The sequence below is a fragment of the Macrotis lagotis genome, chromosome 8, assembly GCF_037893015.1.
Source record: "Macrotis lagotis isolate mMagLag1 chromosome 8, bilby.v1.9.chrom.fasta, whole genome shotgun sequence".
Classification (NCBI taxonomy): Eukaryota; Metazoa; Chordata; class Mammalia; order Peramelemorphia; family Peramelidae; genus Macrotis; species Macrotis lagotis.
The window spans coordinates 135,232,893-135,256,047 of NC_133665.1; the positions used below are offsets into that span (position 1 = coordinate 135,232,893).

Sequence of the window (23,155 nt, forward strand, 5' to 3'; positions counted from 1 at the left end):
CATATGAACTTCTCCTCTACCTTCCCCAAGAATGTAGCAAGGAATTGATATTATCCACATGGGGAACAACAAGGTGGGGAAAAAAAGAGGAGTGAGAAGGGGGGGCCTTAAATCAAAGGAGAGGTGATAAAGAGCATAGGTGGCTAGAGCACCCCAGTTTGGCTCTCAAGACTCTCCATGCTTTAGCCCTTAGTACTCTTCTACCAATAAAGTCTTTACTACTGATAGATTCAGCACCCCCCACGTACTTTATGTTTTCCCACCTTCCACATATGTTCCCTCCTCCTTTTGCCCTCTATCCACTCTTTAAGGCTCAGATCAATCAGTCTCACTAGCAATGTTTTTCTGACCTTCTGCCCTACTAAAGTTGGACAACCAAAGGTAAGGGAATCTCCCTTTCTCACAACCACAAACACTTAGTATTATTACAATTATTCAGACACTTATTTTCTCCCCAAGCTGATAACTCTTATTATTTAATCATCATGCTTTCATAAACAGGGCAAGGAGGGTGAATAATTTCTCTTTCAATCTCCCCAAGTACCAGGCACAGAATTCCATATATAGTAAGTGATCAATAAAGGTTGGATAAATGAATAATCCCTCTCTTCTAAACTACCCAAAATCTCCTTTTACCCATGTAAAACACTCCTTAAATGGCTCAACTCTTTATGCTTAACCCTGTTCATCAATAACTTTGATTAAGACAAATTTATCAAATATAAGGCTAGAGAGGAGAGATAGTATGGTGGAATAGTAATGTAATTTTATAGCATCACAACAAGCTGAATTTAACATGACAAAATCTAAGAAGAATAAATATAAAGTTCTACACTACGGTTTAAAAAATCAGTTGCTTATTTACAATATGGAGAATGTGTAGCTACAGAAGAACCATTCATGATTAAAAAGACTCATTTATGTGAAACACAAGCATCATAGGTATCAACAATGTGACAGGCATTTTAAAATGAGCCTGTGTGAACAGTCAAGGAGTTCAGAATGACGAAAGTGGTAGTCCTGACGTCTCTTGTCCCATTTGGCTCACATTGGCACTAGACCATTTCTAGGCCCATAGTTCAAAATACAGGAACTAGAGATTCAAGAATTAGCTTGCACTGGAAGACTCTCATCCTATCCTCACCTAAGCCTTCTCTTCTTCAGACTAAACACCCCCATTTCTGCAAATGATCCCCAATTGCCTTGAATTCAAGGACTTTCCCTACCCTGCCTTACCTTCCTCTGGACACTTGCCAGTTTACAGATATCCTTTTAAAACTGCTAACAGAACTGAAAACAATACTACAGATGCCGTCTGACCAGAGCACCTCCCTTCTCCTTCGAATATAATGACAGATATAGACGACTGTGTTAGTTTGTCTTACCAAACTGCTTTTTTTGGTCCTCTATTTTTAACTTAATTTTATCTCTTTACAAGAGATGATTGCCTCGAAAGACTTACATGAATTGATGCTGCATGAAGTGAGCAGAACCAGGAGATCATTGTACACCTTAACAGTAACATGATGTGATGACCAACTATGACAGACTGAGTTGTTCTCAGCAGTACAATGATCAAAGACAATTCTAAATGACTTATGATGGAAAATATGATCCACATCCAAAGAAAAAGCTGTGGAGTCTGAATGCAGAACAAGGTATACTATTTTCGCTTTTTAAAATTTGTTTTATGTTTTTTCTCCCTCTCCTAGTTTTTCCCTTTTATTCTATTCTCCTTTCATAACAATATGAAAATATGTTTAACATAGTTACATAAGTATAATCTATATCAAATTACTTGCTGTCAAGGAGAGGGGGTAGGGATGGGAGAGAGGAAGAAAAATGTGGAACTCAAACCCTTACAAAATGAATGTTGAAAACTCTTTACATGTAATTAGGGGAAAAAATAAAGAATAAAATAATAAAAAACAACTAAACAAAACTAAAAAAGAAATGGCCTGTTGGGTGGTGGTGGTTGAAGAAGAGCTACATTCAGAAATGAAAATTACAGAAAAATAAAATAAATCAATAAAAATCTAAGTTTTATTTTTTATTTATTCATTTTTTTTGCAAGGCAAATAGGGTTAAGTGGCTTGCCCAAGGCCACACAGCTAGGTAATTATTAAGTGTCTGAGGCTGGATTTGAACTCAGGTCCTCCTGACTCCAGGGCCAGTGCCACCTAGCTGCCCCAAAATCTAAGTTTTTAAAAAGAATCTTTTTTAGTCTTAACTCTGTCATCTAGTGTCTTAGTGTATCCTTTGAATTTAGTGTCATCTATGAATCTGATAAGTAAGCAGTCAAATCCTTTTCTCAGGTCATTGAAAAATAAAAAAAAAATTTAAAAAAGTTAAAAATTTTAAAAATTAAAATAAAAAAAAATAGTCAATAGAAAAGGGCCAAGCAAGAAGGCACTCTTTTGGCAATATTCTACCAAGTTGACATTGAACATTTAAAGACTATTCTTTGAGTCTACTCATTCAAATGGCTCTAAATCCATTTAATTATATTATCATCTAGTCCACATCTCTTTTCTATAAGAAGATACTTTATCAAATTAAATGATTATTAGGAAATCCAAGAGGAATCAATTTAAAGTTGTAGGCTCAGATTCAAAAATTCAACTGCCTACTTACAAGATACACTATCAAATGCTGTATTAAATGTGTTACTAAAATTGATATAAACTTTCCCTAAAAGCATTCCCTTGATCTGCCAGTCTTGAAACTCAAAAATAAGAAATAAGGTTAGTTTGGCCTGACCTGTTCTTGATGAGGTCATGTTGGCTTTTTCTAAACACTGTTTTAAAGATTCTCTACATCAAAAGTGGCTGCAATGTGGCCTGCAACAATCTTGACTATTGTCTGAACCTGATTAAACTATAATTAAGAAATACTTAACAAAATAAATAAAAATACATTAAAACAAAGATAATGTTAATATTAGGTTTTCTAAGTCAATATAAGGCCCATAGGGATTTTTATGTTTGGTTTGGTGTCCACTCAATCCTTCCCACTTTCCCTTTGAGTTTGGCACCATTTTTTTTTTACATACTCAAGGTCATAATGTAGTCATGGGTTTTAAGTCTATGAAATTTTAGAGAGAAGTATCTACAAGGTCAAATCCATATCCTTTAATTGGGACTTCTAGCTCTTCTTTGTTGCTTAAACTTTCAGACAAGTGAAAGGTCATGGGCTTTATTATTGGCTCCTTTCTTGTATTTTGTCTTCTATGAATTTCTGGGTACCCCAATTGCTACTCCCTACTCCCAAGTGTAACCCCTCCATGGATCAGCTTGGTGGATGTAAATAAGCATTGCTCACCCTCCTCTGTCCCTTTTACTTCAACACACTTTTGATGACAAGATACTGGCAAATACATTCTTAGCTGCCTTTGTCAGTACACTCCATCCCTGGCCAAGAGTTTGTCATTTCTCCCCTTTAAGTCATGAGATAATGTACATCAAGCACTCTGTAAACCTTCAAGTGCTGTATAAATTAGAGCAACTATTTTTATCCTAATAGCAGATTGAAAAAAGGGAGAACAATGTAACCCTTATATTGTTTCTGTTTTTCTGTCAGGGAGAATAATCTTCTGATGAGAAAGAAGAGAAGAGAAATGACTAGAAAAGAGAATTGAAACCTGAGATAAAAGAGAAGAAGTAAGAGAAGACCTTGCTGGACTTGATAGATTCAGGCTCAAGTGAACTACAACCAAGAAGAATGAAAGAACTGGTGAAGTCATTATGAAATCCCTGCCAATAGTCTCTAACAGACCTTGGAAACTGGGAGAAGTGTCCCAGGACTGGCAGAGGTGAGGAGGAAGAATAGGGTCTACACACTATAGGCCAGTAAGCCCGATTTTGATTCCTGACAAATTCTAGAACAAATATGAAAAAAGGAAAAAAAATACCTTAAAAAAAGAACTGATCTCAGAGAACCAGTATGGTTTCATTAAGAAGTCACTGCCAAATTTCCCTTTTTTGGGGACAGGATTACTGTCCTCGTAACTAGAGGAAGGTGGTAGCTATGGCTTTCCTAGGTTTTAGTAGAAGGATCTGACAAGATTTCCCATTTTTATGGGTGAATGGAGAGATGTAGGTGAAACAATTGTAAATTCAAAACTCTGAATGGTTATTTAGAGTTGGCTAGGTGGCTCAACAGACATAGCATTGAAAGAGCCGAATGCCATTATGACCTTGGATACTTAAATCTCTAGTTTCCTCAGTGGTAAAATTAGGATTATAATGGTGTCTACCTATCAGGATTATTGTGAAAATTATATAATATTTGTATTATTTAATATCTGTAATGTAGCATTGTGCCTGGCACATAGTAGGAGCTATTTAAATGCTTATCATCATCATCACCACCACCATCTCCATTCCCATCATCATCATCACTACCAACACCACCACCATCAACATCATCATCATCATCACTACTACTATCCTCCTCCACCTCCTCCTCCTCCTCATCATCATCATCCAAAGAATAATCATTAATGGCCCAAAGCTGACATGCCAGGTCCCTAGTGATCAACCCTTGACTTAATGCTATTTAATATTTTTATTGATGGCTTAAAGAAAATGAATGCCCTGAATTTCAAATGTGCACATGGTACAAAGCTATGAGAAATAACTAACATGCCAGATAAGAGCCACCTAAATCTGGACAGGCTATAATATTGGGCCAGGTCCAATAAGATGATCTTTAGGGACACAGTGAGGAGAAGCTTCTAGATCTGTGATTTTCCTGAGGATAAAAAACTTGCATTAAGGAATCCCCCCTCTGCTACCCTTCAACCTAACTGGAGGATTTCTTTGGGGCACTGAAAGGTTAAGGTGACCTGCTAAGTATGACACAGTCATTATGATACAGTCATTATGTCTCATAAGCAGGGTTTGAACCTGAGTCTCCCTGGGTCTGAGGTCAGCTCTCTATCCACTAGGCTATGCTGAAATCTAGTAGGAATAAATGGAAAGTTTCATACTTGGTTTAATAATTCTCCAACAGGAGAGTAAGTTTTCTTATGTGGAGGCAGCTGACCCTTGTCAGGGACACTGTAAAACAGGGGTTTGTTTTTTCAGGGGTAGGTTGGATGAGATGACCCTGGAGGATTCTTTATGTCCTGGAATACCAGAATTCTATGATAAAAGTTCATTCATCTCCTTCAGAAAACCTTCCCAGGCTGGGGCTCACTATACTCAAAAAGGGAAGAAGAAAAGGTAAAAGAAAACAGAACTAATTGGCACATGAATTAAGCAACTGAAAATCCCAGAATTGGATGGGACTTTACAGATTACCCACTCTTAAGACCTCCATGCTACTGATGACATGGCTCACCCTGCTTGGGTGACTTATCCAAAGTCACACAAATTTGGCTAACTTGGCCCAAGTTTCCTGATTTCACATCCATTTGCTATTTTTATTATACAGAACTCTTCATTTCACACATGAAGACACTCAGGCCCCATTTAAAAACATAAAAATAGAAGAGAGAGGAATCGTGCCTGCACCAGGCCCATATGTATGGACCCCCCAGGGTAGGATAGAGAGATCTCAGCGGTGCTGGGTCCATTTAGGATTCAGCCCAGAGCTAGTCAAATGCCTGCTGAAGCTAAGCCCTTGCAAAAAGAACAACAACCATATGAAAAATTGCTCCAAAGCACGAATAATAAGAAAAACACAAATTAAAACCATTCTTAGGTCTTGGTACACACCCATCAAATTGGCAAAGATGATAAAAAATGGAAACAGTTAATGCTGAAAAGGTAATGGGAAGACAAGCACAGAAATACATAGCTATTTAAGGATACCATACCGGGCCCAAAGAGATCAAAGAAAGAGGGAAAGGATTCATCTGAAGAAAAATATTTATAGCAGCCCTTTTTGTGGTAGAAAAAACTGGAAACAAAGGGGGTGCCCCATCAATTGGGGAACAGCTGAGCAAGTTATAATATGAATAATGGAATTCTATTGTTCCATAGGACATAATAGCAGGGACAATTTCAGAGAAACCTGGGAAGACTACTGTGGACTAATCACAAGAGAAGTGAGCAGAACCAAGAAAACAATTTATACAATAACAATACTGTAAAGAGAAACTACTCTGAAAGATACTCTGATCAACCCAATTACCAAGCATTACTCCAGAATACTCATAATGGAATAAGTTACCTACCTCCTGTCAGAGAGGTGACAGATTGAGCCTAAAGAATGACTCATATTTTTAGACATGCTTAATACAGGAATTTTTTGCTTGGATATATCTCTATAGATATCACACACACATATTTTATAGACATATATATATATATTAAATCTATATACGCAAACTTGTTACAAAGGTTTGGTTTGGGGTTTTGGTGAGAGAAGGAAGAATTGGGGAAAAAAGACTAGATTTTTTTTAATTGAAAAAGTTGAAATTACATTAAAAAAAACAACTTCTTGTTGCTTGATCTATGATTGGCTAGAAAATAATTTTGGAAAAGAGTCCTATGAACACTAATCTTCTCATATCCTTTGACCTAGCAATTCCATTTCTGGGCATGAACTCAAAGAAGAGCAAATCTAGGAGACCAATAACATCTAACAAAATATCCACAGCAGCACCTTTCATGGTTGGAAAAACTGGAAAGAAAGTTAAGAAGTTAAGTGCTACTGATTCATCAACTGGTTGAATAAATGGTGGCATATGAATATAATCAAATATTATTTCCACATAAAAAAAGGACAAATACTAGGAATTTAAACCTGGGAAAAAACTGTTTCAACTGACTACAGGGCAAAGAAAGTACAAACAGGAGAACAATATACCCAATGAATGCAATCATGTTCATAAAAATAATGCTAAAAAGCAGCTCAAATTAAATGTAATGATCAAAATGAGCTCCAGAGGACAGATGATGAAGCACACCTCCCTCTTCTCATTAGATAGGGAGGAAGGAGCCATAGGTGGGGAATATTACACACTATCTGGCATGGATGTCTTGTAGGCTGGCTCTTTTTAACTTTTTAATTTGATACTGGAGGGGGGGGGGAAGCAGAAATGACATTGACATTTAAAAAAAACCCAAAAGAATAATTTAAGCCCCCACCCCCCACCCCGAGAATACAAGTTCTACAAAGTCCCTTGATGGCCCTGTCTCTGGAGAGAGGCTTCCTCCCTTGACCCCAGGGCTGGCTCAGGTTGCAGAGCCCAAGGACAAGCTTGTGTCCGGCTCTCTGAAGGGGAAGCCAGTGTTCCCGGCGACATGGCAACCAAGAGCACGTTAGCGGTCATGTTTTACGGGCAATTGTAAAGACTTGCAGTCTTGTGGGCGAGATATCTTTTATCATGGCTGTTTATTTTATGGCTTTAATAAGGGATTTCTAGGAGTGTGTTTGAAGAGTGGTTTACAGTGCTAATTAGTCTAAATGACAGCAGATGGGGTGCTGCTCCCTGTAGGGCATTCCAACTGGTGGAGAGTCAGGTCTTACCCTGACCATTGGCGACAACCAGGATCATTCTAGAGGATGTCAGGGCAGGGGGACCTTGGATAATGAAGGGCAGATTCAGAGAGCCTCAAGTCCCGGCATCCTTCGGTTTACAAAGGTGGTAACTGAGGTTTAGAGTGAGCGAGGACATTCCTTAAAACCACTTTTATGAAGAGCAGAGCTGCAATGAAGACCCAGTTCTCTTACATGTTGCTTCTTCATCTGTCCCCTCACACTTACCCCAGCTTTTTTAAAAGATTACCTTCTATAAGAGATCTTTCCCAGACCCCCCTCTATCTGTCAATGGACAGCTAGGTAATGCAGTGGATCTCCAGAGTCAGAGGCCTAGAGATGGGAAGATTTGAGTTAAAACAGCCTCAGACATTTACTTGCTATGTGACCCTGGGCAAGTCACTTAACCTCAGTTTCTTCATCCATAAAATGAACTAGAGAAGGAAATGGTAAAACTACTCCAGGATCTCTGCTAAGAAAACCCCAAAGAAGGTCACAAAGAGTTGGATACAACTGAAAAGCAACTAAAATAGCGGAGATTACTGTTCGTTTCCTCTGTATCTTATATGAACCTAGTTATTTACAGTGGAATGTGAGAGTAAGGACTAGTTTTGGTTTTTCTTTTTGCCTTCCCCCCACTTTCTTTTTTTATGCCAAATGCTTAGAATAGTGCCTACTGTTCAGTAAGCATTTAAAAAATGATTAATAAAGGATTTCTCCCCAGTCTCTTTCCAATCTTTCATCTACCCTCCTCTTGATTCTTGGGAGGATGAGGAGGTAAACACGAAACATTCCGACTCCTGCCCATTCCCTTTTACCATGAAGCAGGTGCCACAAACCTTCTCCTGGTTTACCTCCTCCCTCTATAGGAGGCTGCTAATAAAACTCTCTCAACTGCCTCTCAGTGGTGGAGTCCCTGGGACCTTTGGTCTTGGCCTCTAGCTCTCCTCTGACATCAGAACTCAAGACTTTATTGCCATAGACACATACGGCTACCTAGAGGCACCTCCTGACCCCCCCCCACCCAAGTTCTAGATATCACACAGAGGAACTTCAAAGTGGCATTGTTGGGTAGATTTAGCTTTTCATAATTGCTACTTGGGTCACTTAAGATTCCTAAGAACCTTTCTCTGAGGATAAGAAACATTCAGAGAAAGCTCTGAAAAGCCTTCAGTGGTCACTTGGAACCCTTCAAAGACTAACCCAGTGATCATGACCCCCATGCCTTCAGATGATCCTCATATGCCAAGAACTTGAGACTCTTGGCTGTGTTAGATGACTTCTCTAGACATCCCTACAGTTGATATAATTAACAGTCACCCCGACTGGCTGGTCTCACCTCATTCACTTTTACATACCTCCACTTGGGCAAGGTCTTCCAACCATTTTAATATCCTCCATGTATTCTATGATCAAGCTATGTGGCAACTCTCTCTCAATTCCTCACAGTCCAGAGTTCTAGGTGAGGACTGGGAGGGTGGCAAGGAAAGGAGAGAATGAAGCTTGTGGGGCCCAGGTACGTAATCTGGGGCAAGGGCTCCATACCTCGTCCTTGTACTTGGTAATGTAGGAGTAGATCTCATGTAGGGCACTCATGCTGTTGAACTGGCTGAGGTGTAGCCGTGACTGTTCTGCCAGGTAGGCGCTCATGTCTTGGTCACTGATTGCGGGCATCTTGGCGATATCTGAGTAGTACCTGTGGGAAGGCAGGAGTTTGAGTTTGATAAGTGGAGAGAGAGAGAATTTGGCCATGTGGATCACAGAGGACTAAGGGGACAATCCATGGGGCCAAGGAAGTAACAGAGCCCAATGCTGATTTGAGCTCAATATCCCTGTCCCTATGGGGACCACAGGCTTTAGAGGAGAAAGCAAACTGAACCATGCCATTTCACACATATTAGGAAAATGAGGCCTGGGAGGGTTTTCAAGGCTTGCCAATGGTCAAGCAGGTTCAAACCCACATCCTTAATGCTCAACCTAGTGTGGCTTGGAGAGCAGAAGCAGGATATCAGCAGGAGGAGAGAAGCTCTGGGGCCCAATCCTGACTCTGCCACAAAGGGTCTTAGGAGGGACACAGTTTCTCTGGTCCTTACTTTTCCTCCCTCCTCTCAGCATGTTCCAGAGGCTCCTCCTAACTTTCTAGGAGATACATATAGTTAGGGCCTAAGTCTATGATTTCTTGAATATAAAGAACAGCAAGGGGAGGAAACTCCTGCAATCTGCAAAGACTTCAGAGAGGTGCCTGGGGGAAGCATCTGTCAGAGGGCCAACTAGGACAAGGAGGTGAGGTGGGAGGGTGTTTGGGTCAGCTCCCTCTACTCTGCCACACTACCTCTGCTCAGGCACCTATCGATTTCAGAGCTGGCTGTCCTACATGGGACATGGCTCCAGAAGATGAGATAGTTCATGATTTACCAGTGGTAGTGGAGACCGATAAATCTGAGAACCAGCCAAAGCATACTGGCGCACTTCCTTTTATGTACCTGCAACCCTATTATCCCTCAATTTACTCTTTTTTCCTTATTTAGAAAACACACCTTCAAGAATTTGCAAAGCATAGGACAAAGATAAAGCAAGGAAGTTCATGATGAGAGGAGACCAGGAGGTCAAGGGCTGGAACTCTGGGGTTAGCATTAAGGATGATAGAATCTCTCTCAGATTTAGAATAACCACAGGTAAAGTGAGCAGGTGCTTTGAGACTTTTTAAGTCATGAATTATGATATTTAGATTTTTTAAAGGAATCTAGGACCAAGCACCCAGGAAAAGAACATGACTCATTTTTAAGTCTTGGCAAACCTGACTCTTAAAAGAGCTATGCCTCACTTTTCCAGAAGTCATATTTTATAATAACACATTTAGATAAAGCATAACCAGTTTTTTTAAGCAGAGATACAGGGTAGTTTCTTTCCCTCCTCCAAGGGCAGACTCTTGACCATTGTGCTACTCGGGTCTCTTAAGGTTCCTAAGAACTTTTCTCTGAGGATAAGAAACATTCAGAGTAAACTCCAAATTACAGAACTCCCTAGGCTAGGAAAGGCCTCCAGTGGTCACCTGGAACCCTTCAAAGACTTTAACACAGTGATCATAACCCCCATGCCTTCAAATGATCCTCATATGCCAAGAACCTGAGACTCTTGGCCATGTTGGATGACTTCTCTAACACAGAGGGGACCTTCTCGATCAGGGGGACCATTCTAGAGAAGAAAGGAGAAAAATGTGGTCTGGGTAAGAGGTCCAACTCTATATTCTTATGGAAATTGGGAGGATGGTGGATGAGGCAGGTCTCAGTGAAATCTGGAATAAGGGACCAAAGTCAGCAGATTCTTTGTCCTTTGCAGCTCCCTTACCTTCCCACCACATACAATACCTCAGGACATGCTAGTATTTTTACTCACAATGGTTCTGTAGATTACTAGTACAAGTACTCCACTTTACAGATAAGGAAACAGACTCAGGAGATTTAACACATCAATTAGTAAGAATTCAAAATGCAATTCAAACCTGAGCATTTAGATTCTTCACTTTAATACCCTACCTTCACATTCAGATAAATACGCTCACAGACACCACTAACTAACAGGTCCACCAGGATATCATACTCACACATATAGAGGCATATACACAGAGCATCAGCTACAGATCAACACTGAGGAAAACGCATGCCTCCACATGATTATAATGCACCAGATATACTTACTGCAACAAAGGTCAGGACAACACTTAGATACACAGTCACAAGATGGTGGCCCAATCATTGAGTCCAGACATACCACAATACAAACACAAGAGCCCCCTGGGGCCCTGGCAACCATCCAACTTGTGCCATCCATCCACTGTTTACTAACATGCCACCAGGAACCAGAGATCAGGGAGCAAGCAAGCAGGGTAATCTCACTAGATCCATCCAAGGAATATCTTGAGGGGGCAGGATCCTTCCCAGACAAAAGGAAACAAGACTTACCTCTCCACCCAGCTCTTGTAGTTGGGGATGTCCTTGGCATACAGCAGCTTGTTGGAGGGCGAGTCTTTGCCCAGCTTGTGCTCAGAGGTGGAACAGGAGTCCATGAATGTCTGGGCCACCACAGACAGACAGGCGTCTGTGATGCTATTCTTGTGGATGTCGAACACGAACTGTGGGTTCTTGATCACATTCACCCAAAAGCGCAGAGGTAGGCTGAGGAAGGGCAGGGACCAAGGCAGCAGGAGCAGGGGAAGAAGAAAGGGAGATATGTCAGTGGAATGCTCTAGAAAATAGGACACAAATATGACTTCTCCACTGGATCAAGCACTAAAATGAAACAAATACTTGAACCTTAGAGTTGAAACAGAACATGAAAGGCTAGAGCTGGAATGGACAAGAGAACATGGAGAGCTGGGGCCAGAATGGACAAGAGAACACGGAGAGCTGGGGCCGGAAAGGACAAGAGAACATGGACAGCTGGGGCTGGAATGGACAAGAGAACACGGAGAGCTGGGGCTGGAACAGACAAGAGAACATTACAGAGCTGAAATGGACAACAGAATGTCAGGGACATTAGAAGATAAAATGGTAAAGTTGAAAAGGATATTATTGGCCTACAGTACGTCAGGAAAAAATGCTAGAAACAGAAGGGAGAAAACAATGCTAAGAGCTGAAATGGACAATAGGATGGAATGATCATAGAGCTCAGATGGACAATAGAAGAGAGGTGTCAGAGCTGAAAGACAGAAGATGATAGAACTGAACTAGAACACAACTAGAACTGAAACAGACAACAGGACACAGAGCTGAAATGAATGATGATAGAGTTGAAATGGCCAAGGAGTGTTAGAGCTGACACAGGCAATAAGCCATTAGATATTATGGAACAGAGATATTAGAACACAGAAAGATGGAGCTAAAAGACAATAGAACAGAATGAAGATAGAGCTGAAAGGGTTATCAGCAAACAGAATTTTAGGGTTAAAAGACACATTAGAACAGAATGATAATAGAGTTAACAACTCTGAGTAATGAAAAACCATAAGTCTAGAAGCCTAAAGATTTAATGTACTGCATACCTCCTGCCAGAGAGGTGATGGACTTAAAATGCAAAATCAGACATTCACTTCTGGATAAGAACTAAGTGAGATTATGTTTTCTTGGCCCATTTTGTTATAAGCATTTTATTTGCTCCTACAGCCTCACTTTTTCACTTTCTAAAGGTATCAAAGACTCTATCAGTCAAGCCTTTCTGGTCAGGTGAGAGTCAAGAAAGTTCACTTGCTAGAAAATGCCTGACTCCCTGTTCTCTCTCCAATTCTAGTCAGTTCTCCTAGATATGTCACCAACTGCAGGTTCAGATCTAACCATATTCTGAGAGACTGCTTCTGACTCTGAGTAAGAGGTATATTAGGATTCTTGAATTAGAGCACCTGTAAATCAGTATTACAGGCTTATGGGAGGAATCTGAGATACAGCCTCATGTTTTACAGATAAGGAAATTGAGGACCAGAGAGGAGAAAGGGTTAGTCCAAGATTACTCAAGGACTCAACTTCTGATCGAAAGCAGTAGTATGGTTTAGTGGAAAGAGTACTGGACCTGGAGTTAGAAGACATGGATTTTGATGTTTGCCTTACAAGTTCATTAGTTATGTGATGTTTGAGCAAGCCAAAGAGTTAGATGCTAAGAGTCTCAGCTTCTTTATCTATAGTTTAAATGCTTAAACTACCTAACTTATGGGGTTGTTTCCAGAAAAGCACTTTGTAAACCCCAACGTTTTATAGAAATATGAATTTTTTTATTATTCACGTCTGCTAATTCAGTGTTCATTCTTGTGCAGGTGATACCAGGTTTCTTCTTGCCATGAGGACTGAGGGTCTATTATATAGGAAGGGAGATAGGAAAGAAAAAGGGAAGGAGGAAGGAAAAAGAAGAAATAATGAAGGAAAGAATGGAGAAAAAAGAAAAGAGATAAAGAGAAAGACAAAGGAGTGAAAGGAAGAAGAGAATGAAAAAGGACAGAAAAAGAAAAGGAAGGAAGGAAATTAAGAAACCTTGCTAATCAATCATCAGTTAGTAGTGGTTGATGAAAACAGTAATTCTGAAGGCTTCAGTTCAAATCCCAGCTTCTACTATCTACCCATGTAATGTTGGACAACCTCTCTGGGTCTCAGTTTCCCCATTTGCAAAATAAAGGTGAACTACATGATCTTTAAACCCCGAATCCTGTGACCTAATACACCAGTGCAAGTTATCAGTTCATAAATTAGTGTGATTTAGTCTTGCAATGGAAGATTGGCTGATCATAAATAAGTAAATATGTTTAACAGACCCCAGGAGAGGGCTTGTGCCTAAAGCCAAGGAGCTGAAGTGGCCCATGAGAAAGGGACTGGGAAGTCTCCTTAATCCTGAAACCTGAAAAGTGGGTATTTTTAGCTGTAAAACATGAAGGAGTTAACTAAATGAGTGATGCTGTTTGTACCTTGACTGTATAAAGTGTGGAAGTAATGACATGGTCAGGGAGGTGTTATTAATAATGTGTAGAAAAGTGTGAGTAGGAATTACTGTAAATAAAATCACTCTAAGCCAAAGATTGTCTGTATCTCTCCAAATCCCCACAAGGCCTCTATTGGGGAGTGAGATTAGAGAGGGAGAAAAAGAGGAATGGGAGAGAAAACAAGAGAGGGGGAGAGAAGGGAGAGAGAGAGAGAAAAAGTAAGGAAGGAAGAGAGAAAAAGAGACAGACAGAAAGGAGGGGGGAGACAGAGGTAGACAGAGAGCACCAGTCCAGGAGAGCCTCGAACTTGGGTTCAAATCCCAATTGACAGTGGAATTATCACAACAAACAAGTCGATTAATCTTGGGCCTTTTAGGAAGAACAAAGGGTATAAGAAAGTGTGAAATATGATTTGCAACCTTTAGGTGCCACATCAGTGTCAATTAGGAATGTCTTATTTTTGAAGAGGTCTGAGTTCAGTCCCATGTCCTCAGTACTCATGTGTAAACTGAAGTTAATGACCTTTGCCCTAGGAGTCTTTGTTAGGTATGATTGAAGGGTCAGAGTCAAGCAATGCTTTTTACTGGCAGAATCACCTTGAGCAGTTCATTTCCATTCTCTGGGCCTTATCTGAAAATGACATCCCTTCTAGTTCTGTCATTTTGATAATGCAAATCCCCACATCAGGTGCCCCAACCATTCCCCAAGTCTAAGAGCCTGATGTTAAACAGGCCATCCATACTTCCTTTTTTTCCTGCCTCCTGTTTTTATTTAAAGACCCCTTCTGGGTCCTCAATTCCATCCCCCAAACCACATTAGGTCCTATTTTCAGTCTAGCCATAATTCTTAGAAGGGACAGAGGCAGAAATTGGCCTGAAGGGAAGATTAATGGAGAGGAAAAGGTCTTCATATTTTTAAAAAATTCTTATAAATGGATAATTATTCCTTTTATATCACTCTCCTTTTCAAATATATCCTTTCCCTCTCCACTACCCAAGAAACTATCCCTTGCAATAAAGACTTATAAAAGAGAAAGAGGGAAAAAAAGAGTAATTCTGCAACAACAACAAATAAATCAAACTATAAATCATGTTAGAACATATTGCATAGACCAATGCAAGATTCTACACCTACAGTCTCCCACCTCCATAAAGAAGTTACTTCATTTGCTTTTTACAAAATCTGTTATAAGGGAGCTAGGGCTTATGTCTCCTATACTCCAGTGCCTGAGTTTACCTTGTTTGCAAAAATGACATGAGTCTATTTGGCAGAAGAACCTATGGGAATTCACTGAATTGTGGGGGCAGAATGTATTGAAAGGGAACATGGGTTAGAGGATGGAAAGCCAGTTTCAGAAGCAGGAAGAGCTGGGTTCCAGAGACGGCATGATACAGTAGCTAGAAACTAATTTGGGGTCTGAGGAGAAGTCAGGTGTCAGAATATTAAACTCTGGTTCTGTCACTTGCACCTAGTGTGACCCTGGGCAAATCTCTGAGCTTAGCTTTCCTTTCCTTTAAAGGGGATTGGGAGATAGAATACAAGCCCTGGAGAGAGGACCTGAGTTCTAGCCTCAGGTGAATATTAGTTGCATGACCCTGGGCATGTCACTTACCCCCAATTGCCTCCCCACCAAAAGAGATGGAATTGTATTAAATAACCTCTAAGGTTTTTCATTTAGCTCTAGAACTATGATGCTTTATGATCCTAAGGTCCACCCATGATACCCACTGACTCGGTGGCCCTGGCTAAGTCACAACCTCTGGGACTCTAGCCAACACCAAATTCTACTGCAGTTACAGATATGCATTGGTAGAAGAATTTTCTCAATTCCAGTGAAATTTCAGGTGAAAAAGAAAATAAAACATGTCAAAAAAACAAAGCAATGTAGACATGGAAACATAGAGGCAGCTAGTGTGGTGGAGAAAAAAGTCTTGAATTGCTGCCTCTGAGCAAATCACTTCCCTGTGCTATGCCTTGGTTTCCCCATCTATGAAATGAAGGGGGAGCTGGATAAGAAGACCTCTGAGATCTTTTCTGTGTCTACATCTGTGCACGAACATGAACACACATACACACACACACACACACACACACACACACACACACACTACTCCAGGTCAAATCCACAGGTAGCCAGGTATTCAGAGACCTCCCCAGGCACAGTCAAACACACACAGACAATCTGAGACAGGGTCAAAGATGCATGTTTGTACATGGGCCTATTCTCACACCTATGGCAGGTGGCATATTACATTATCAAGGACTACATCCGTAGTAAATACAGACTGCATTCTCAAGGCCGACTGGGGCAGCTGACAGTCAATCTATAAATAATAACAAAGAAAAAGCCTCATACTTCTGTATTGGCAATCTCTAGCCATATATGGACAGGAATACATTCTACCAGATCTGGAGGAAGATTTCTCTGAATTAACTGGGGTGATAGAGGAAATACAGACCCAAATACAAAACCCAATGTCTGGACACCTAAGCCTGTACCTGATTTCAAGATCAGCCTTACACAATGGGAGCGCAGAGCAATGCCTAAATGATGGGACATGAGTCACACAGAGCTGGCCTCCTGATTGCAAAATGTATGGTACAACTATAAGTTGAAATTATATCACTGGAGATTCATGATCCATAGAATGTCAAAGCTTGGAAGGGACCTTAGAAATGCCAAGTGTTAGAGATATAAGGGACCTTAGAAAAGAGAATGTTAGAGATGGAAGGCACCTCAGAACTTATAGTGATTGGGAGACTGAGAGAGAGAGAGAGAGAGGCAGATAAGAGAGGGATAGAAGAGGAGCAGACAGAACTTAAGACTAGGTGTCAGAAAGACCTGGGTTTGAATTTCAGCCCTTGATAAATATTAGCTGTGTGACATTGGAGAAATCACTTCTCTGGTACTCGATTTTCTCATCTCTAAATTGAAGGGTTGAGTTTGATGATTTTTAAGGTCCTTTACAGTTCTAAATCTATGATCCTATCCATGGGACTCCTATTCAAGAAGCATGTTTGTAAGATTCAGGCACATATGATTAGATAAAATCCAAAGTACATTGACAGTCATGTATGTGCAAATCCCGCCCTGTCCCTCTCAGTCTGTTTCTTTCTGTCTCTTTCTCTCCAAGTGTCTCTGTCTCTGTGTCTCTGTGTCTCTGTCTCTGTCTCTGTCTCTCTCTCTCTCTCTCTCTCTCTCCCTCCCTCCCACCCTCCCTCCCTCCCCATCAATGAAAGAAATTGCTTCCAGAAATGGACTATGCAGGCTGGATAAGAATTAGTGGAAAGGTGGCATTAGTATGCAGAGAAACCACACCTTAGGGCCCTGCTGAATGGGGCTCGTTTGATTGTCCTCAACCCCCTCACGCCACCCCCTGACTTCAAGACATAAGGGTGAGTGATGAACCAGTTGCGACTGCTCTGGCCGCTCATGTCTCCATTTAGAGATGCCCCCCTCCCTGCCCAGCTCCTTGCTGCTAGTTGCAGGGCTGTCTGAGGCCTATGTGGCTGCCTCGTTATCAATGCCAGGCATGGGGACAGGTCTTTCACTAAGGAGGAGATTGGAGGGGAGGGAGGAGGCGGTTGGAGAGGCAATAGCAGGAAGCAGTGAAGAGACAGAAAAGCAAATGCACTTACATTGAATTCTCAGTTGGACTTTCCCCCTCTAAACCTCAGTTCTAACTCCAGGGGGTTGATGTGGGAGGGGTTGTAGGGAAGGAAAGAAAGGATTGACTGTACCAGGGCTTTGGATGAGTCTGCCTTTGGAGCTCAGTCATGGGGTTGGTCTTGGTCTAGCCCCCTCCCCTTAATCCTCTCCCTTTCCAGTATTATAACTTCTTATGTGTGAATAGGATTGGAGGGAGGGAGGGTCTGAGACAGAGCAAGGCCCTTGATTGTGAGTCTTGTTAACCTCCAGTGGAATGGGGACTCCTCAAGAAGGGACTTTTACCTATTTTGCATCCCCATCATTTAGCACAAACTAAAGTCATTTCAATCTCTAAAATTAGTGCCTGAGGTCACTTTTGAGCTCTGATCTTCCTGACTAACTAACTGCTCTATTTACTGTGCCACCAGCCTCCAGGTGAGGAAACTGAGGGCACAAAGTGGGGAAGTAAGCTGGCCCAAGGTCATAGGGTAAGTAAGTGGGAGAGCTGGGACTACTATCCCAGTCTCCTGCCTCCCTGTGGCTCCTTCACCAGACTATCTCCGGCTATAATCCAGAAACCCTGCTTCAAAGGGCAGCTCCCGTGTCCCTTCCTCCATGAAGCCTTCCAGAGTGCTTCCAGTTTAATAAGATCTTGCCCCATCCGAATCCTTTCTACACTCTCATGTTCTTCTTATGGCACTTCATAACAATCAAACATACCATGGCTTCAGTTTATAGAGCCTTTCCCCATATATTACTGAACTTCTGAACCCTCACTTCAAACACCCTTTCTTATGGTTCAGTATTTGTGTCTTATCTTTTGCATCATTCTGATGGTATCAATCCTGGTTTCTTCCCTCTCATAAACAAGGATGAATAAAGAACAGGTGCTTAATAAATGTCTGTGAATGAATGAGTGAATGATGAGTAGATCAGGGGACATTCAGAGGGACAGATGGAAAAATGTAACACAGAGAGAATATCAATAACAGAATCTTATCACATAATCCACAAGCAAATCATTGGTACTGCTGGGAGAGGAAGAGGCACTAAATAAATGTCTGTGAATGAAAGAAAGAATGTAGATCAAGGGACATTTAGAGGTAGAAAGAAAAATAGCGCATAGAGGAAAAACTATGGAATTATGTCATATAGCTCATAGGGCACTGGGGCAGTTTGGTATCACAATGGGTAGAGTGCTGGACCTGGAGTCTAGAAGACTCCAGGCTTGCCTCCTGCTTCTGACACATCCTAGTTCTGTGACCCTGAGCTGTTTGCCTCAGTTTCCTCATCTGAAAATGGAGATATTAATAACACCAACCTCCCAGGATTGTCATAAGGATAACATTTGCACAGCCTTTGGCAAACCTCAAAGTCCTAAACAAATACCAGCTATTAGGTAAAACTGTCCACAAAGATGAACACCAAACAGATGTTCAAAAATGTCAATGAATGAATGAATGTCGATCAAGGGGAAGTCAGGACACTGACTATAATGCTGAGCTACATAATCCTATCAAGGGATGTTCCCTGGATTTGATTGCCAGGACTGCAGACTACCTCTTCACCTAGGAAGAGGCAGGGATCAGAATGCCCCCCCCCCCCCCATAGCATAAGTCACAGCTGAGAGTAACCTCCAATAGCCAAAGGAGGGACAACCTGACACTGCCCTACAAAAGGTCAGTACCATGGACAGACACCACAACCTCTTCAAACAGGAAGAGACCTTGAACAGGATAACCATATCCTACTCTTTAGGTGTCGCTCAGTATCCCACTCCAATTCTAAGTTCTGGAATAGGTAATAACAGTTGACATTTATATAGCACTTTGCAATTATAGAAACCCTTGCATAGATTTTCATATGAGATCCTTCCATGAGACAGTGGAAGTTATTATGACATTTTGTGCTTACAGGTGAAGAAACTGAGGTGGGGAGAGGTTGGTTTACAAAATGAATGAATGAAAAAGTCATAGCTTAGACCCTTGCTTACTGACTCCAGGCCCAAGGCTCTTTCCACTATTTTTAAGGTTTTCTCTATAGTAATGAAAAGTTCTTTTCAGTATTTAACCTACTCCCTCCTACTAGGAAACAATAAAATATCTTTAAGTTGGGTTCTCACTAAAAAGGCTGATAGAATTTTCCCCTTAACCCGTTCTGTTGTCTTCTTTAGTCTGGACTCCATCCCCCTCTCCTGACCCCATCTACATAAAACAGACGGACTACCACTTACCAGTTGCTTTTCCAGGTATGCCGAACATCATAGTCATGGATCTGGTGTTTGTCAGCTTGCTCATCCAGGAAATCAAACATGTACTTGATTGCAAGGGGGAGAGCACTCCCCCTGTGAGCTGTGCTGAAGATGGTCTCAAACAGGTCATCCACAAACTTCTGTAAGGTCCCCTGGAGGTGGGCAGGAGGAAAAAGGAAGTTCAGTTCACTAAGAAGTATTAGCTTACTGTTGATAGCATGGTCCCACTAAGGCTGAGGTCATGAATTTGTCTCAGCTATAGCTTTATTTGGTGACCATAGGCTAAAGCCATATACATAAAGAGTCCTAACTGGGATCACACAAAGACCTACCTTCATCCACCCACATAATTGGGTACAAGGTGATTCCTAATCCTAGACAAAGACTAAGACCCTTGACTGACAAAGAAAAGTGGACAAGAGACTGTGAATTGGAACATATAAATCCTCCAAACAGGGGAGGCATAACTGATAATGTCTCAAGGGCATAGCCTTGAACAGTGATGAGAGACAAGATGCTGGTCCCCATTCTTTTTTTTTTTAGGTTTTTGCAAGGCAAATGGGGTCAAGTGGCTTGCCCAAGGCCACACAGCTAGGTAATTATTAAGTGTCTGAGGCTGGATTTGAACTCAGGTACTCCTGACACCAGGGCTGGTAGTCTATCCACTGCGCCACCTAGCCTCCCTGTGGTCCCCATTCTTTACAGATGATGGGTTTCTCCAACTACTCCCTAGATGGGGAAATCAGAGGGTTTGTCATCTACAGGGATGTGCTCAACATTCTTTAGTCAAGGCCAAGAAAAACAGGAAATAAGGTAGCTTTCTACTGGAAGAAAAATGAGATTGAAATCTGTGAACTAACATTCTACCCTTCTACCCACCACATCCTTTGTGCCCCAAATATAGGGAGGTGTGAACTTGGTACATGAATATCTGACCCAATCATCACTGACTATTACCTTGGGACAAGGATGGCTGAGTTCATTTTCTAGAACTGGAAGGTGTACAAATGGATTTACATATATTTTCCTAGTCAACAACTATGGGAGCAAAGCAGATTTCTCAAAGGAGGTCTAAGGAATTCACAACAACCCCTTCAATCTTTTCCAAAGTGCTTTAATAGTTTTGAGAGGTTTTTACCTACATCGTGTAAAGAACTCCTTATAAGGGAGGAGATTATAATCCCCAATTTACAGATAAAGATACTGAGGCCTGAAAAAAGGAAATGAGTCACTTCATCTTCCTCTGGCAATCAATTTCCTCCTCTGAAAAAGACATGGGGTTTGATTAGATCTAAGTTTTAGGATCTCCTCCAGCTCTAAATGTTATATTCCTAAAGACTAAGCCTTGATACGCTATGAAGGATACAAGTCACAGTGAGTTGGTCTCCTTCATTTTGAGGTTCAAATTGTTGGAAGTGAGAGATCAGAGACTGAAAAATGGAAGGGATCACAGTTCTTGCTATTTCATCTGAGCTCCTAGTGCTTCTTCTCCAATCCAAATCAAGAAGGGAGGGAGGTAGGAAGGAAGGAAAGGAGAGAGGGAGGAAGAAGGAAGGAAGGAAGGAGGAAGGGAGACACCACAATGTCTCTGACTCAGTGGACTGAGCAATAACTTTAAAAACCTGGAAATTGAGAAATAATTTTTTATGGTGTCAAGCGTTAGATTCTGAGTCAAAGGTCTTAAGTTTAAATTCTATTTTTTTTCGGGGTTTTTTTGCAAGGCAAATGGGGTTAAGTGGCTTGCCCAAGGCCACACAGCTAGGTAATTATTAAGTGTCTGAGACCGGATTTGAACCCAGGTACTCCTGACTCCAAGGCCTGTGCTTTATCCACTATGCCACCTAGCTGCCCCTTAAGTTTAAATTCTAGCTACAATTTACTATCTGTGAGATCTTGGGGAAAGTTACTTAACATATTAAACATCTATTTCCTCATCTGTAAATGAGAGGGTTGAAGCAGATAACGTAAAGGCTTCTTCTAGCTTCACAGCTATGAACAAATAAGTAATTCTCAAAAGGAAGAGGAAGGAGGTATCTTCCAGAAGGCAGAAACAGTATCAGTTGAAGGTTGGGTACAGGATATTTGTAAGCTTCTAGGAAAAAAAAACATGCAATGGACTGATTTAAAAAGTAGTGAATTCACCATCAATGAAAGTATTCAAGAGGCTAAATGGTGACTTTTCAAGGATGCAATTGTGGGAATTCCTGAATTGGGCTAGATGATTAACTGCAATCTCTTCCAACTCAAGACTATGTTCCTTGGGGGGCTATGTCTTCTACCTCGATGTACCTTCCACTGTATAATATATTAAACTAGATGTTCAATTCATGCTTACTAACTGACAAGTTCAGCTTGGAATCACAGTAGCTGAAAGGGGTGTCAGAGGTTATCTAGGCCAGCCCCTCACTGGACAGATGGTGAAACTGAGGTCTAATTTCACACAATCAGTAAAATCATAACTAGAATTCAAACCCAGGTATTTGAAGTCCAAAGACAGTTATTAGTATTCTTTGAATTCTGTCAGGCTGTCATTTGAGCAATTGGCTTTAACCAAAGTTTCAACAAAGCCCCCAGTCATCACTCCCCACTGTGTGATCCCCAGGGCATACCTTTGTGGCCAACAGCCGTGTCAGGTAGATCTCAGAGACCATCTTGCTGCCTCGGTCCCCTTCCCGCTGGTCTAAGTGGTCATGGTTCTTGACCAAGTGCCAGAGTTTGGTGCCACTCTCTAGGTCAGGTGTGATCATCGGGGTTCGAGAGCGCAGGCTGTCTGGACTGCTGGCGGTCCTGAGCATGCTCTCTGGTGGAGAAGACACAGCATGGCATGACCCACCCCTGTCCTAGTTGGGGCCCTCATCAACAGCTTCCCCATCTCCTATGCTCTACTTCATGAGGTGACACCAATGGGTCCCCTAGTAGAGTCTGCTTGGCTTTAAGCACTGTGGGAAAGTTCACAGAAGACCATAGCTATGTTATACAAGTGAAATTGAATAAACATTTGGCCTAAAAGTCCCCTAAGAAGCAGATAACAGCAGTATCATCCATACTTTGAGCAGACTGAAGACTGCTATCCATCCAAGGTTTTTGGTCTTGAGAGAGTCTTGCCCATGCCTTTGCAATAGATTCCCATAGACACCAAGGTATCAGTGCCTTACTTTGGATTCTTTTACTCTTTCATTGATTCCAGAGAAACATGAAGGCTAGTTGTCATACCACATGCCAGCCCATACAATCACTTCAATTTTTCTGAGTATTTCCTAGCCTGAAGAAAGTTTGTGATAGTAGCTCATTGATAAAGATGACAGCA

At 41.3% G+C, this 23,155-nt stretch overlaps 1 protein-coding gene across 2 annotated transcripts in view; it reads right to left on the minus strand.

Moving 5' to 3' along the window:
• Positions 1 to 23,155, minus strand: part of PLXNA1 (plexin A1) — a 297,154-nt gene that overhangs the window by 13,338 nt on the left and 260,661 nt on the right. For both annotated transcript variants that reach the window (XM_074198439.1, XM_074198440.1), the window contains exons 28-31: positions 22,458 to 22,648; positions 19,831 to 20,000; positions 11,451 to 11,663; positions 9,034 to 9,184 (exon numbers count right to left, since the gene is read on the minus strand). In XM_074198439.1, coding sequence (XP_074054540.1) covers positions 9,034 to 9,184; positions 11,451 to 11,663; positions 19,831 to 20,000; positions 22,458 to 22,648 — 725 coding nt within the window. The remainder of the gene's footprint in view (positions 1 to 9,033; positions 9,185 to 11,450; positions 11,664 to 19,830; positions 20,001 to 22,457; positions 22,649 to 23,155) is intronic.